Source organism: Rhagoletis zephyria, unplaced genomic scaffold, assembly GCF_001687245.7.
Source record: "Rhagoletis zephyria isolate East Lansing unplaced genomic scaffold, Rhagoletis_zephyria_1.1 Rzeph_scaffold_06209, whole genome shotgun sequence".
NCBI classification, from domain to species: Eukaryota; Metazoa; Arthropoda; class Insecta; order Diptera; family Tephritidae; genus Rhagoletis; species Rhagoletis zephyria.
This window is the reverse complement of record NW_016163292.1, coordinates 16,821-29,929: the sequence shown is the minus strand read 5'-3', so window position 1 is coordinate 29,929 and position 13,109 is coordinate 16,821. Positions and strand designations below refer to the sequence as shown.

Below are 13,109 nucleotides of genomic sequence, written 5' to 3'. Positions count from 1 at the left end.
TACCGCTGTATTTCTCGTAGTTATCTTTATATTATAAATTTCTTTCCACATTGTTTGTTATACTAAACTTCCACCGACTATAGAACTGCATATTGATATATACATTTACTCCCCAACCGAATGCAAAGAAGTTGTATTTCAAATAGTTGCTGCTTTTCCAACTGAATTACAAAGTTTAGTATCGTTTTTGGCTGTCATCAAAATATTTCTCTTCAATTCAAAGTTACTCCACTCGTGAGACGGACCGCGGTTAAAAATGCCTCAAATCTTAGAATTTTCTTGAGGATGAAGAAGTGGGATCGTCTACATACAAAATGTACATGTGTTTACATACATACATACATATGTACATACAATATTGTATGTGTGTATAAACATTTGATCGCTCCAAAACAAAGTACGCATGTACACGCTGTTGCACCTTAGCATGGGGTCAAAATTATTGAGTAATTATTGCTTGTTTTACAAATACGTCTATTTATGTACATACATACATACATACCCATATATATATATATATCCATACATGAAGGCAAAAACGCGCATAAATACTACATATCCGTATTTCTATCTGTTAAACAGAAACGTTTAGTGTTTTTCTATGCTTGTAAATATTTTTTGTGGGAAAATGAGGCCGTTTTTTGTAGTTCTATTTAAATATTGTGCAAACAACGACACAAAAGCACATAAAAAGCGACATATAATATTTTCATTTGTACTAATTAACACAAGATCTAGTCTAATACTTATGTGCGTACCTACATTTATCTGCAGATAAACCCTTATATATATGTATACATACATACATATGTACGCATGATTTTGTACGTAAAGTTAAATAATAACAACAGCAACAAGTGTACTAAGTACTACATATTTTTGTCCCAAATGTGGCTAATGATTGATGATAATAGTTGTGTATATATATACATATATGTATGCCATAATATATGTAATTTTAATTATAAGTCCTTTTGTTGTAAGAAGTACAACTTTAGCTAATGTTATAATGGCGTCGTTATAAACGATATAACATTTTAGGACTAAGATTACTGTAATTGTAATTATGAAATACATGATGACGAATACTGTAATTGTAATCATAAAAATTTCAAGATTACAGTTACAGTAATTTTAATCATGAAACTTACGATTACGAACACTTCAATTGTAATGCCTAAAAATATTATGATTACAATTAATGTAATCGTAATTAAGAAAATATTGATTGCGATTTAGAATATTACAACAAGTCCAAACAAATAAGCGAATTCAAACTTTAAACCATTTTGGTGTATAAAAATTCATATTGTTTTAAGCAAAACTGATTTCTCGACTACTGTAATCGTAATCTTAATTTGCATGATTACAATTACGGTAATTGTAATTTTGAAATTGTTCGGAGTCATAGTAGTAGCAGTCGAAATCGTTAAATTTTAAGGATTTCAATTAAAGAAACAAGCATACTATAATTACCATTACAGTAATCGTAATCCCATGTACATAATTAAAATGTAATCTTATTCATAAAATTAAAAACTCTTCGATGGAAACTTAGCATTGTTGTCACCAATTTTTTAAAACCTCCATGTCAGCCCCCTTAGATCCGCACATGCTAATACAATAGTTAGCTAGCGTCGTTTAAAGTACAAAACCGCGTATCTTCATTCTGCAAAACCGCGTAACTGACATTGGCTAGCGAAAATTGGTGTTGCCTGTAATATACTAGCCAGAAGTGCTATTGCTTTATAAAAAAAAAAGAGAACCATTTGGAAATATGAGTGTTTTTAATCTCTAGAAAATAATTTATGCAACCTCACATACGCGGTTTTTCATTTGGTTGATACGCGCTTTTGTACTTTAAACGACAATATGTAGATATGTATGTACATATATATTTACATGTATACGATTTTTTACAGCCAAGCGTTCTAGCTAATTTTATGCAACCTTTTCACAGTTATGAACTTCTTTCTACTAAACATTTTTTTTGCATCTTTTTTTTTCGCAAACATTTACTTCCCTTTTCCCATGTAATGAATGCTACTTGTTTCCGTTCATACATATATGTATATATATGCATACGTAAGTACATATAGAATAATTTAATAAGAATCATTTGCAGTATTCCATTAGTAGACCCAGAATCAGCATTAAAGTCGGCTTTGCGACGATCTTTTGTGATTAGTGAAGTAAAATGATTGGTGAAACGTTACACAAAATTTTCGCTTGGTGCATGGCAAGCATATTTTCATTTTTAGTGTATCCAATATTTTTTCTAATATCCTTTTTGCTCGTCAACATCAATAACTGGCTGATAGAGGACAAGAAGTCGTTTGCAGGTGATGTGGCTGTTGTAAGTGCTTTGGAAAATTCAACATAAACATTTTTGTTTTGAAATTGTAAGGAGTTCAAAGACTCTCCGCATGGACGTACCTTTCCGGGATTTTTACTTTTATTCTGCAAAATAAGGCAATGTGTAAAGTGAAAAAGAACAAAATAGTCGAAAATGATAACTGCAAAATTGCATAAAGATACTAGTACAGGACTTTAACCCAGCAATATAGACATTCGTCCTTACATTTCCTATAGGGTGTGAAACTGTGTACTTCGCGATTCAATTTATTTTATTACGTTTCGATATGGAGGCTACGCTCAAATGTTGTACATAGTGGTAATTTTTAGAGCTTCACGAAAACGCTTACCGCACGAGAACTTTGTAGTGAAGCGATTTCAAAGAAAAGTGTGCCGTTTCAACGACAAAATTCCAAACCTATCGTCAGATATATGTATGTTAGTGACCGATTCGGTGTCTGTCCTAAAAGCAACGGTAAATATTGGCTTATTTTGGGGTCAATTTTGAGCCTTTAAAGTGCTATAGCAACTTATGGTAACTTTCATTTTTGGGATATAGGTTCTTTGGAGCAGTAGAAATATTATCGTGTACAAAATTTTTTTTATATAAATGCAACAAATATCGAGCATTTAAAAGCGAAAAATTGTGGAAAAAATTTGCAAATTTTTTAATATCGAAATTCTCAAAAACCGCTCGAATGATTTTGTCTTCTTTCATCGAAAATATAGGTGTTTTCCTTTCTTTTGGTATATGGGGGAAGTATTGGTTGATATCTTCTAAGTATGTACATATGTTTATTTTATTCAAGTATATGGGCATAAATGCTTTTCCATACAAAATCACTTTGTCATCAATTTACAAACCCGTGCATGAGTAAAAATAGTTAGGTGCTGGCAGAGACAAAAGGATACCAAAAACAGATTGCGCAGGCGCGGGGAAATATGTACATATAAGCTGATCGCAGCATATTTTGTACCCATGTACATACATACATATGTATCTACATACATATTATAGATATGCACATACATCGTACATTCATATATGTACATACATACATATATATATGCATAATGCGCGAAAGCTTTTTTGTCATATCATGAGATCTGTAATTTTAGTTCGATTTTACAAAATGAGAAATCAAATTAAAGGGCTTGGCCTGTACATGCGCAATTGCTTCTTATTTTTTTTTCAAAAAGAGTTACCACCTGATAAAAAAATTGCTTCAAACTATTTTTAAGTTAAATCAATTATTACACTATGAGTGTCGATCGAAATGGTTTTGAAATAGCTTTATTTCTTAATCACACATATATAGGAGGGTTGCCACCTGTTTCAAAAAGCAAGTTCGCCTTGAATAAAGGCAGAAAATTTAAATGTATATCCTGATAAAAATGTCAGATAAAAGAGTTGTGGTTTGAAAATATTTTGAATAGGGTTGCCACTTGTTTCTAAGCTATAATTAAATAAAGTATACATGAGTTAAATGAAATATTAAAATATTACGTGAAACGAAGGTGGCAAGATATCCTTAGGTTAAATATTTAGATTATTTAAGAGGGTCGCCACCTGGTACAAAACGTAAACTCCAATCATTTAATAAGTTAAAAAGGCTTTATTTCTAAATTGCATTTAGGAGCATTGTCGCGTATTTAAAAAATCAAATTTAACTTACTTAATTCATCAGGCACATGAAATATTTATGTAGGTATCACAATATCAGACGCAAGAGATTTGTTAAGTTCTAAACTACATTTAGGAGAGTTGCCAGCTATTTCAGATGTCTTAGCTAACTTGAGCACAAATCCGAGGACGAAGATAATGCGAAGACGAGCATGAACTCGAAGAAGAATACTAATACGGGTACCTAGGCTAATATAAAAAGTAATACAAATTTCTGCAGTATGAAAGGAAATAATAATTAATCTAAATAATGATACACGTCATGGCATACATATATCTACTTATAAGCTGATGATGCATATGATTGAAGTTCATGCGGATCTACTTCTCTATTGCTATTTTGCAATTCATATTAATTTATTAAATTCAATTCCATACAATCAAAACGAATATTTCATGCGCCGTTTTTTAACTTGAATGTGATCTTAATAATATCACGTATTCTACGTTTAAGTTTTCCCCAGTGTTATTTATGAAAATCCCTTCTGAGCACGAATTTTTATTCCCAAGGGCGCCCGGTAAAATATTAAAAATTTTCCCTAGATCTTTTTCTTTAAATACATATTTATGTATACACCTAGCATACAAATTCTGTGTATACAAGTTCNTCAAAACGAATATTTCATGCGCCGTTTTTTAACTTGAATGTGATCTTAATAATATCACGTATTCTACGTTTAAGTTTTCCCCAGTGTTATTTATGAAAATCCCTTCTGAGCGCGAATTTTCATTCGCAAGGGCGCGTGCTAAATTATTAAAATTTTTCCCTAGATCTTTTTCTTTAAATATGTATGTATACACCTAGCATAAAAATTCTGTGTATACCAGTTCTTTTTTAAATATGCACAATATTTTGCAGACTAAAATTTGTTTGTTATTCGTTTGATATGAAATTGCCTACTTTAATTTTTTTTTAGTTCTGATTAAAAACTTGAAAATGTTCATAAAAATGTTTCGTATTTTTCTCAATTTTGTATAAATCTTGAAACCTTGGTTTAAATGACTTTTTTCAAGCATGATCCATATTTTTATAAAAAATATAACAAACAAATTTTAGCTTGCAAATTATTGTGAATATTTAAAAATAAAATAATGTACACAGAGTTTTTCTGCTAGGTGTATGCAAAATAAATTTAAAAATGAAAACGAGTTTAAGAAGAACTTCAATGCTAGCGGTTTCGACAATTTTACTTTAGTTTGGCTATTTGGTAGCGAGTTAGTGACAAGACAAGAGTGTTGCAAAGTTGCGATAGCCACTCAGTTATGTCATTTTAAGAACCTTCACATTATTTTTCATATTTTCAACTGTTCGGATAAAGAATAGGCAATAGTCATTCTCAACTAATGCAGCTGCCAAGAAGTAGCTTCATTATAAGTAATAAACTCGCTTGTAGATGGCAAAGCATTTTTCAATAAATAGAATTTTTACCAATTGATTACTCTAACACACAGTCAAGGTACTCAACGTAGTCTCTAGCACCATTTATCTGCAAGCCACTGTATCAGATCGAAAGTAAAAGCTGCACTTATCAATCAGTAATTAAATACTCACTCGTGTAGCGGCTACGGCAAATGCTGAAATCTGCTGTTTTGCCAATTGTTTCATTCATTATTCGCACAGCAGCTGCACAGAGCGCAACGGTTTTGCCTGCACTGGATTAACTAAAAATTCATAAATTAATTCGTTAAATGGAAGCTAACAATCTTGTTACCGAAATAATGTCGAATGAAACATTAAAAAAATTACGCGCTTGGATAGGTCTCGGTTTATTGCTTCTACTTACACCGATCGGTATTACAATTTCAGTGGCAATATATCTTTACGACACTTTTGTAAGAAGTAAAAAGTGTAAAAAGATTGCAGGCGAAGTGGCAGTGGTAATTACATATATATTTTACATACATACATACATATGTGCATAAAAAGATCTCCGTACGTGTGTAACTAATCCAGTTAATCAGTGCCAATGAAAGTGCATAGAGAATCGTTTGAATAGGTAATTAGTGCTTAAGCACTAGCATAGGTGATGTATGTATGTATGCAGAAAGTAATTGTGCTAATCAGTTAAAAAAAAAGTAGAAATATAACACCAAATGTCCAACGACACTAGTTAACAAACACTTATCGATTTATTTACCCAAGTGCAGAGCTATTCACTTTCCAATGATACCGCATAAATCTAAATAGGAATAGTTCAAATTTTTGTATACCAATCTTTGAAAAAAGTTAAAAGAAACAGCATCAAAAATCGCATTATTACGCTTCCGTTGAAAAATTTTTTTTTACTATTTTTAAGCAGATTTTTTTAAGCTAAAACTTTTTTGTCATCTGAGGGGATTTTTTTTTAATTCTTTAAGAAACAATTTTTATTTATAAAAAAACAAAAAACAGAATTAAACGAGTAGTGTTTAATGCTCAATAAAGTCATCAAAATTTTTTTGTAATTTAATGCCTAGTGAAAAATTAACGTTACCTAAGAACATTTTTAAATTTTTTCGAAATTGTGTTAGTTTTTTTATCACCAGTGAGAAAAAATTTATTATTTTACTTCAAATTTAGATTTTCCTAGACAAACTGAGGAAAAATCGAATGTCGATTCTCGAATTCTTTGAATCGAATCGAAACTAAATAATCGACAAAAAATCGATTCGGCAGAGCTCGATTAATCGCCTTCGATTTAATCGATTTAAAAACGGTATTTCTAAGTTAGCGGGCTGTTTTTCACTTATCAAAAGAGCTTCGAATTACGTACATAAAATCCGATAGCGGAAATGATGGGCAAAGTCCGTTATCAAGGTGCAATCAACCTATGTAGGTATGTAAATAAGTATGTATGAGTATAACACATAATCACTTGCGTTTTTTATTTTATTTCTATTGATCCAGAACAAAAACAACACATTTAGCTTGTAGGCGACATTGTACATCGCATCTGCACCTCACCGTATACGAATATGAAGCGAATGTGCTGCGCTTAACAACAATGTTGATTCGCCAATTAACTTTGAACCGGTTATTAGAGTCTCTTGCATTATTAAGCTCAATATTTTTTATTATTTTTTATTTATTTATTTCCATTTGCAGAAATAAAGCGCAATGCTCTTTGAAATCTTTGCTCATTTTTTTAACAAGCTTATGAAAAAAAGTAAAAAAAATAATAATTGCAATACACCGAAGTTATAAATGTTTTCTTTTTGGTATTAGTCCATTTTTTTAATGATTTCTTGACCATAAGCGCATAATTTGCAACTCATACAAAATTCTTTTTTAATACCATTTTTTAGCCAAAGAGTATAAATATTAAGCGCACGTACGCTCACAAATAATCGATCGAAAAAGAGATCAGACTGAAATAAATTTTTATTATTGTAATTGTGCTCAGCATGTTTAAATATCAAAAAGGCAAATCGAGCGCTGAAAGTTTTCGAACAGTATCGAAGAACCTTTGGCATGACCTGGGTTCTGAGACCGGCTATGTTATTTTGGTTATACATAGCTCAAGTCAGACCATTCGTCACATATTCTGCTGTAGTATGGTGGCGCAGAACCATGGTCAAAACCACGGCTTCTGTATTAAACAGGCTACATTACGGGCTCCTTGAGTACAACGGCGGAACCGGCTCTTAAATTTTGCTGAATTTGCCGCTTCTGGATATAGCGATCCAAGAGGAGGCAATGAAAATGGTGTGTCGACTGCTCTGTTTTGTTCTGTTGAGTTGTTCAGAAGGTTGTCAGAGCAATATCCTACAAGGGAACAATTAACAGATCCAGACACTCTCTTGGGGAAACTCGATGAAAACTTTCAATACTGACGGCTCAAAGACTGAAAACGGTACTGGAGCTGGGGATGGCATCTGGACGGAAACTTCAGATGCTTTACCGCTTTGGGTGCAATAACAACGGTCTTTCAATTGGAGGTCTTTGCAATACCGAAAGTGGCAGACTTGATAATTGGCGAAAGGTGGCGCGGACATAAAATCAGGATCTGCAGTGACAGCCAAGCTGCTCTAAAGGCCCTGGCAACCGCTCGCACCTCTTCAAAGTTAGTCCAGGAATGTAAGTTGGGGCTGAACTCCGTTACAAGATGGAATGAGCTTGAATTTGTGTGGGTGCGAGGACGCTACGGAGTTCAAGGTAATGAACTGGCTGGTGAATTGGCGAATCGCGGTTCTCTGGAGCGCTCAATTATAGCGAAGCCAATTGTAGGGCCAAGCATAGCGGGAACGATCGGGTGCACTATTGACACCTGCAAAATAACCAAGTGTTTCTTGAAAAGGCCTGACAGGGTGGTGTAGCAAAATTTCTTCTCAGACAAAGAAGGAGTGATGTACGAGCCCTGGTAGGACTAATTACGGGGCACAATGCCCCGGCCTTCGTCACACTCAGATGGTACATTTTTGGGTCCGATGTACTGAGAATGGATGACGTATATTCTCTTTCCCTCAACAAACTGCTAAAATTCATAAAGCAATATGGTAAGTTTGCAGAGGAGCAATGAATTCCCACCCCAGCTACGTATTCCCTTCTTCTAAAACTTGTCTCTTTGCTTTAAGTGCAATGGGCAATACTGCTTGAGTGCTTGGAAACAAAAAAAAAATGTTATTGGTTTTTCCGGCCACAAACAATTCCATACCATTCCAACTTATTATGCGGGTCTGGACCACGTCAAACATAAAAAACTGATAAACATCGGTGGTCAGGTCCAATGACATCCCAATGTTAATGTAACCATATTTTCTCCATACACTATTTGGACCATTTTGGTTACTAGTGTTGGTTACAAGGTAGCGTGGTCCTGTACTAGTATTTAACCTAGTCCCACTTTTTTCAGGGTACATACATACTTATACATAGTGCTGATTTGAAGTGAAAACTTCTGCAGTGGAATTCTGACAATCGCTAAGCTAAATTTTCGGCGGAAAATTTTTCTTAAGGAAAAGCATACAACATGGAACAGTAGCAGATGCAAAGTATAATCAAGCAAGTTTGGCAGTATGAGCGGCATATAATCAGATGGTAAATGTTATTAGGTGCGCTTGCTATTCTTTTGGAGATTTTTAATCAAAATTAGCGATAGCGAATGTTGGAATCCGGTTGCTGAAACAGCAAGTATTCTTGGCCCTCCAAGAACAGAAAACGCGGCAGGTGCTGCTCTTTGGTCGTTTCAACCTAAGCTAAGAATTTTTACTTTACAGGCCATTTTTGCTTTTCAACGCCATTTTTGCATTTCCCAACGCAAAGCAAGTTAAATATTATATAAACGATTGAAGTCGGTTGTATTTTTTCTTTTACCTGTTATTACTACAATTGCCTACTCTATATGTAGATCGGTTGCATTCGGACTTTGACTTGCCTACCTTGTTAACGATTTACTTTTTGCGCTACACCAATAAATACGTGTTTTTCCTGAGTTAATCAAATTTAGCATTTGCCCCTAATATAATAATAGTTGTTAATATAATTATTGACTACAAATCGTTGTACGAGTGCTTACATATATAATATTTAAGTCATGTATGTGCAACTAGAAAAAGTTTATTTTATTTTATTACTAGCCAATGCCCGCTTGCTTCGCGGCTCCTAATAAGAACTTTTGTGTTGGCCTTTAAAGTCAAAATTTTTAGTTAAAGCGGAAACCACTAAAGCGCAGTATCCTCCTCACACATAGGCCAGGAATAGTAACGCTGTGATGCCATATCGATGGCTGTGTGGAAGATCAACCTATCTCGCAGGCAGCCAATTCAAAAACACCCTATCTCAGAATTTGGTTCAAAATCGCCCTATCTTAAACTGAGACAGTGCGTTTTTGAATCAAAGCTTATCAAATCTTTAGTTTTTGAAAACTTGGGGGGGGGAGGTCTTTATTCGAGCAACAGAACACAAATCAATCATTTTTAGAATTTTTGACTGTCTGTCTGAAAAATAATCCATGAAATTGAATGCAGTTTTCACCGATGCAATGAGAGGTCTAACTTAAAACATAGAAAGAAAAAAATTAGGGAGTTGCCATCTGTTTGAAAACGGCAGTTTAAGTAACTTGATAAGTAAAGTAAGCATTGCAAGGCTTACAGTCGGAAATATATTTGTTGAAGGTTGCTACCTGTTTGAAAATTTTATTTCAGTTTAATTGATTAGATAAATTGAATACTTCAATATGCGTATCAGACTGAAGAGGTTTAGGAACGTTTATTGCCGAACATATTTTTGATGAGGCGTGCCACCTGTTTGACAAATTTTATTAAATTAAATTGATAAAATAAAGAAATATTACAATACGGATAACAAACAGCATAAAAACACTTTTAAGGCGTAGTGGGCCGGGTATTTCCTAGTAATAAGCCAATTAATTGCAATTAATTTTTTTTTGGCTTGTGATTAATCATATGATTAATTAATCGATTATTTTATTTTATTTGCCATTCCTAGTCGCGAATAATGAAATGTGCTAGTCTTCCACGGTAAATTGAGACGTACTACTATTGGTAGGGCACGACGATATGTAGTCATTTTATTTTAGAAGTATGGATTACGACGATAACTAATTACGTCAATCTTTAATATCTACTCTGATATATTTAAACTCTGTAAATATTTGCCTTTGTCCGCAAACTACAATCTGTTCTCTCCTTATATTCCTAGTATCTAGTATTTACATTAATGCCAATAATTTCATAACCACGCCATTTACTCCCATTTAAGGTCACTGGCGCAGCAGGTGGTCTGGGTAAATGCATTGCTGCAGAGCTGGCCGCCGAAGGATGTAATATTGCTATATGCGACATCAACCAGGAGCTCGCCGAGGAGACAGCAAAAGAAATCGCCAATAACTATGGCGTCAAAGCAAATGCCTACAAGGTCAGTGAATTAGGTGGTTAACTTTAAGGTGGTTTCAAAAACAAACAAAAAAAAAAAACGAACTCACACAAATTTTCAGGTGGACGTAACTAAATACGAGGAAATTGTGGAGCTCAATGAAAAAGTAACGAAGGATATCGGTGCGGCCACAATTCTAGTCAACAATGCTGGCTTGTTGCTACACTCGGATCAGCTGAATCCAACAGTGCGCGACATAGAAAGGATGGTAAATGTCAATTATTTGTCGCACTTTTGGGTAAGTTGTGGAATATCTTAACTCAAAATTGATATGGTCAATAGAACAAGTGTTGTTAACAAATTCCGTAGACAAATCGCGTCTTTCTGGAGAATATGAAGAAAGCCAATAAAGGACATATTGTGGCCATCGCTTCAGTAGCAGGTTAAGTTTTATTAATTTTATGACTTTTTTTTTTGTGAAAATTTATTAAATTGCTCTCATTTTGCAGGCCTCGTCACATTGCCATACAGTGAACCTTATTGCAGTAGTAAAACCGCTGTACGCAGCCTAATGCGTGTCTTACGCGCCGAACTGAAAGTTGAGAATCTAACCAACATTGATGCAACAACGGTATTCCCTAGCTTCCTGCACACTCATGCGCGTGTCAAGCAATTTGCCATGGCCAGTGGTTATGCCGATTTATATCCACTATTGGATGGTGAAGAAGTTGCACAGCGAATTGTAAAAGGCATGTTGAATCGTGAAGTGGAAATTGCTGTGCCAGGATTCTTTGCGCTCACCTATCGTCTCCTTTCGTAAGTTTGAATTATACGCTGGCTCTTTGAATTTAAAAAAAAAGTCTTATAATTTTTTTTTTTAACCCTAGTCTTTTGCCTGCTCGCGCCCAAGATTTGGTGACCTCTATGCCAATGAAGAGAACCAATGCATTTTATGCTTTTGAATCAATCAAAGAAGAATAAATCGTACCTGCCTGCTGCTAAATCATTTACGTTATTATTTTATTTTGTGATATGTATAAACTAATTTAATAAATTTACAATGCGTTGCATTTTCTGTAAATAGATACCTATAAAAACGAAAAAAAAAAATGCATTCACGAAAATTACTTCACTTAGTTATACCTACTAAAATTTATTGGGCTATAAAACTGCACACCAAAACTCCTAACTAAAAAGTTCCAAATTCTTAATAAAATTTTTTGAACTTTTCAAATTTTTGTACAGTCAAAAATTTGTATTTGAATATGTATATCCCTTTATAATAAAAAAAAATGAATAAGCCTTAAAGAAACCAAAGAAATTTACTGAAACCTGATGTATAATATGGCGTCTATGTATTAAAACACCCCACGTGGATCCGCCGCTGAAAGTGCAAGTTTAACTGCTGATTTTTAGCAAGTTTTTTGCTGACAATGCCACGTAGTTTTTTCATACAAAGTATTTTCTATATAAACTCGCCTTAAATTGGCTCTAACAGTTGTCAGATGCGAAATGTAACGAAAATTTCTAAACAAATGCTAAAAAACTAGTAAATAGCATAAGTTTCGATCTTAATAAGTTTTGAGATTTATACAGTGTGGCGACGAATAACTGTTACCCATTTTACCATGTTTTCTGGTTACCATGTTTTCTGGTGAAATCTTGCAACTTCTAGCGAGTTGGCGAACGCAACTATTAGTTGCTATTTTAGATGACAAAGCAACCGTTGCGCATGAGCCCTGCGGCATAAGTGCACAGCATGAAATAACAACAAATGAAAAAAAAAATACGGCTGCAATAAAATAACAATTAAACATACATACATATGTCGATGCAGCATATCGCAAACATAACTGAGTGCGCGAACATCAGGTGCCTTTGCTGTGGCGTTGCCATTAACAAAGCTAAAACTCCTGCTGGTACTTTTCTCGCTGCTAGCAGTGTTTCATACTCCAAATATTTATTACTAGCGCTGGGGGTCTTTTATGCCACCGATTTGCATCAGCAGTACGCAACCAAATGTCATAATTGTAATTAGAATTTCAGTGCGTCGGGAGTAAGCGGCGGCGCGCACAAGTGCAGCTTTGGGGATATAGGCGCGTAAGTGCATGGATATGTACCCTGCAGGGAAAGCTACTAGTTGTCATCTAGAATTCTATCACTTTGAGTTTCAGCCCAACTAGTTCACGTTCTATCAGTTTTCCTTGTTAGCGACTGGTATTTTTAATATTCCGTTGTCAACTGTCAGGATATGCA

At 34.2% G+C, this 13,109-nt stretch overlaps 1 protein-coding gene across 2 annotated transcripts; it reads left to right on the top strand.

Moving 5' to 3' along the window:
* Positions 1–2,085: 2,085 nt before the first annotated feature.
* LOC108372964 (17-beta-hydroxysteroid dehydrogenase 13) lies at positions 2,086–11,980 on the top strand. Of its 2 annotated transcripts, none has more exons than XM_017628795.1 (6): positions 2,086–2,356; positions 10,740–10,895; positions 10,975–11,151; positions 11,223–11,295; positions 11,363–11,669; positions 11,741–11,980. In XM_017628795.1, exons 1-6 carry the CDS (start codon positions 2,198–2,200, stop codon positions 11,832–11,834), a joined length of 966 nt encoding a protein of 321 aa, XP_017484284.1. In that variant the 5' UTR covers positions 2,086–2,197; the 3' UTR covers positions 11,835–11,980. The 2 variants fall into 2 exon arrangements, with proteins under 2 accessions (XP_017484284.1, XP_017484283.1); XM_017628794.1 differs by lacking the exon at positions 2,086–2,356 and adding an exon at positions 5,627–5,917.
* Positions 11,981–13,109: the final 1,129 nt, after the last annotated feature.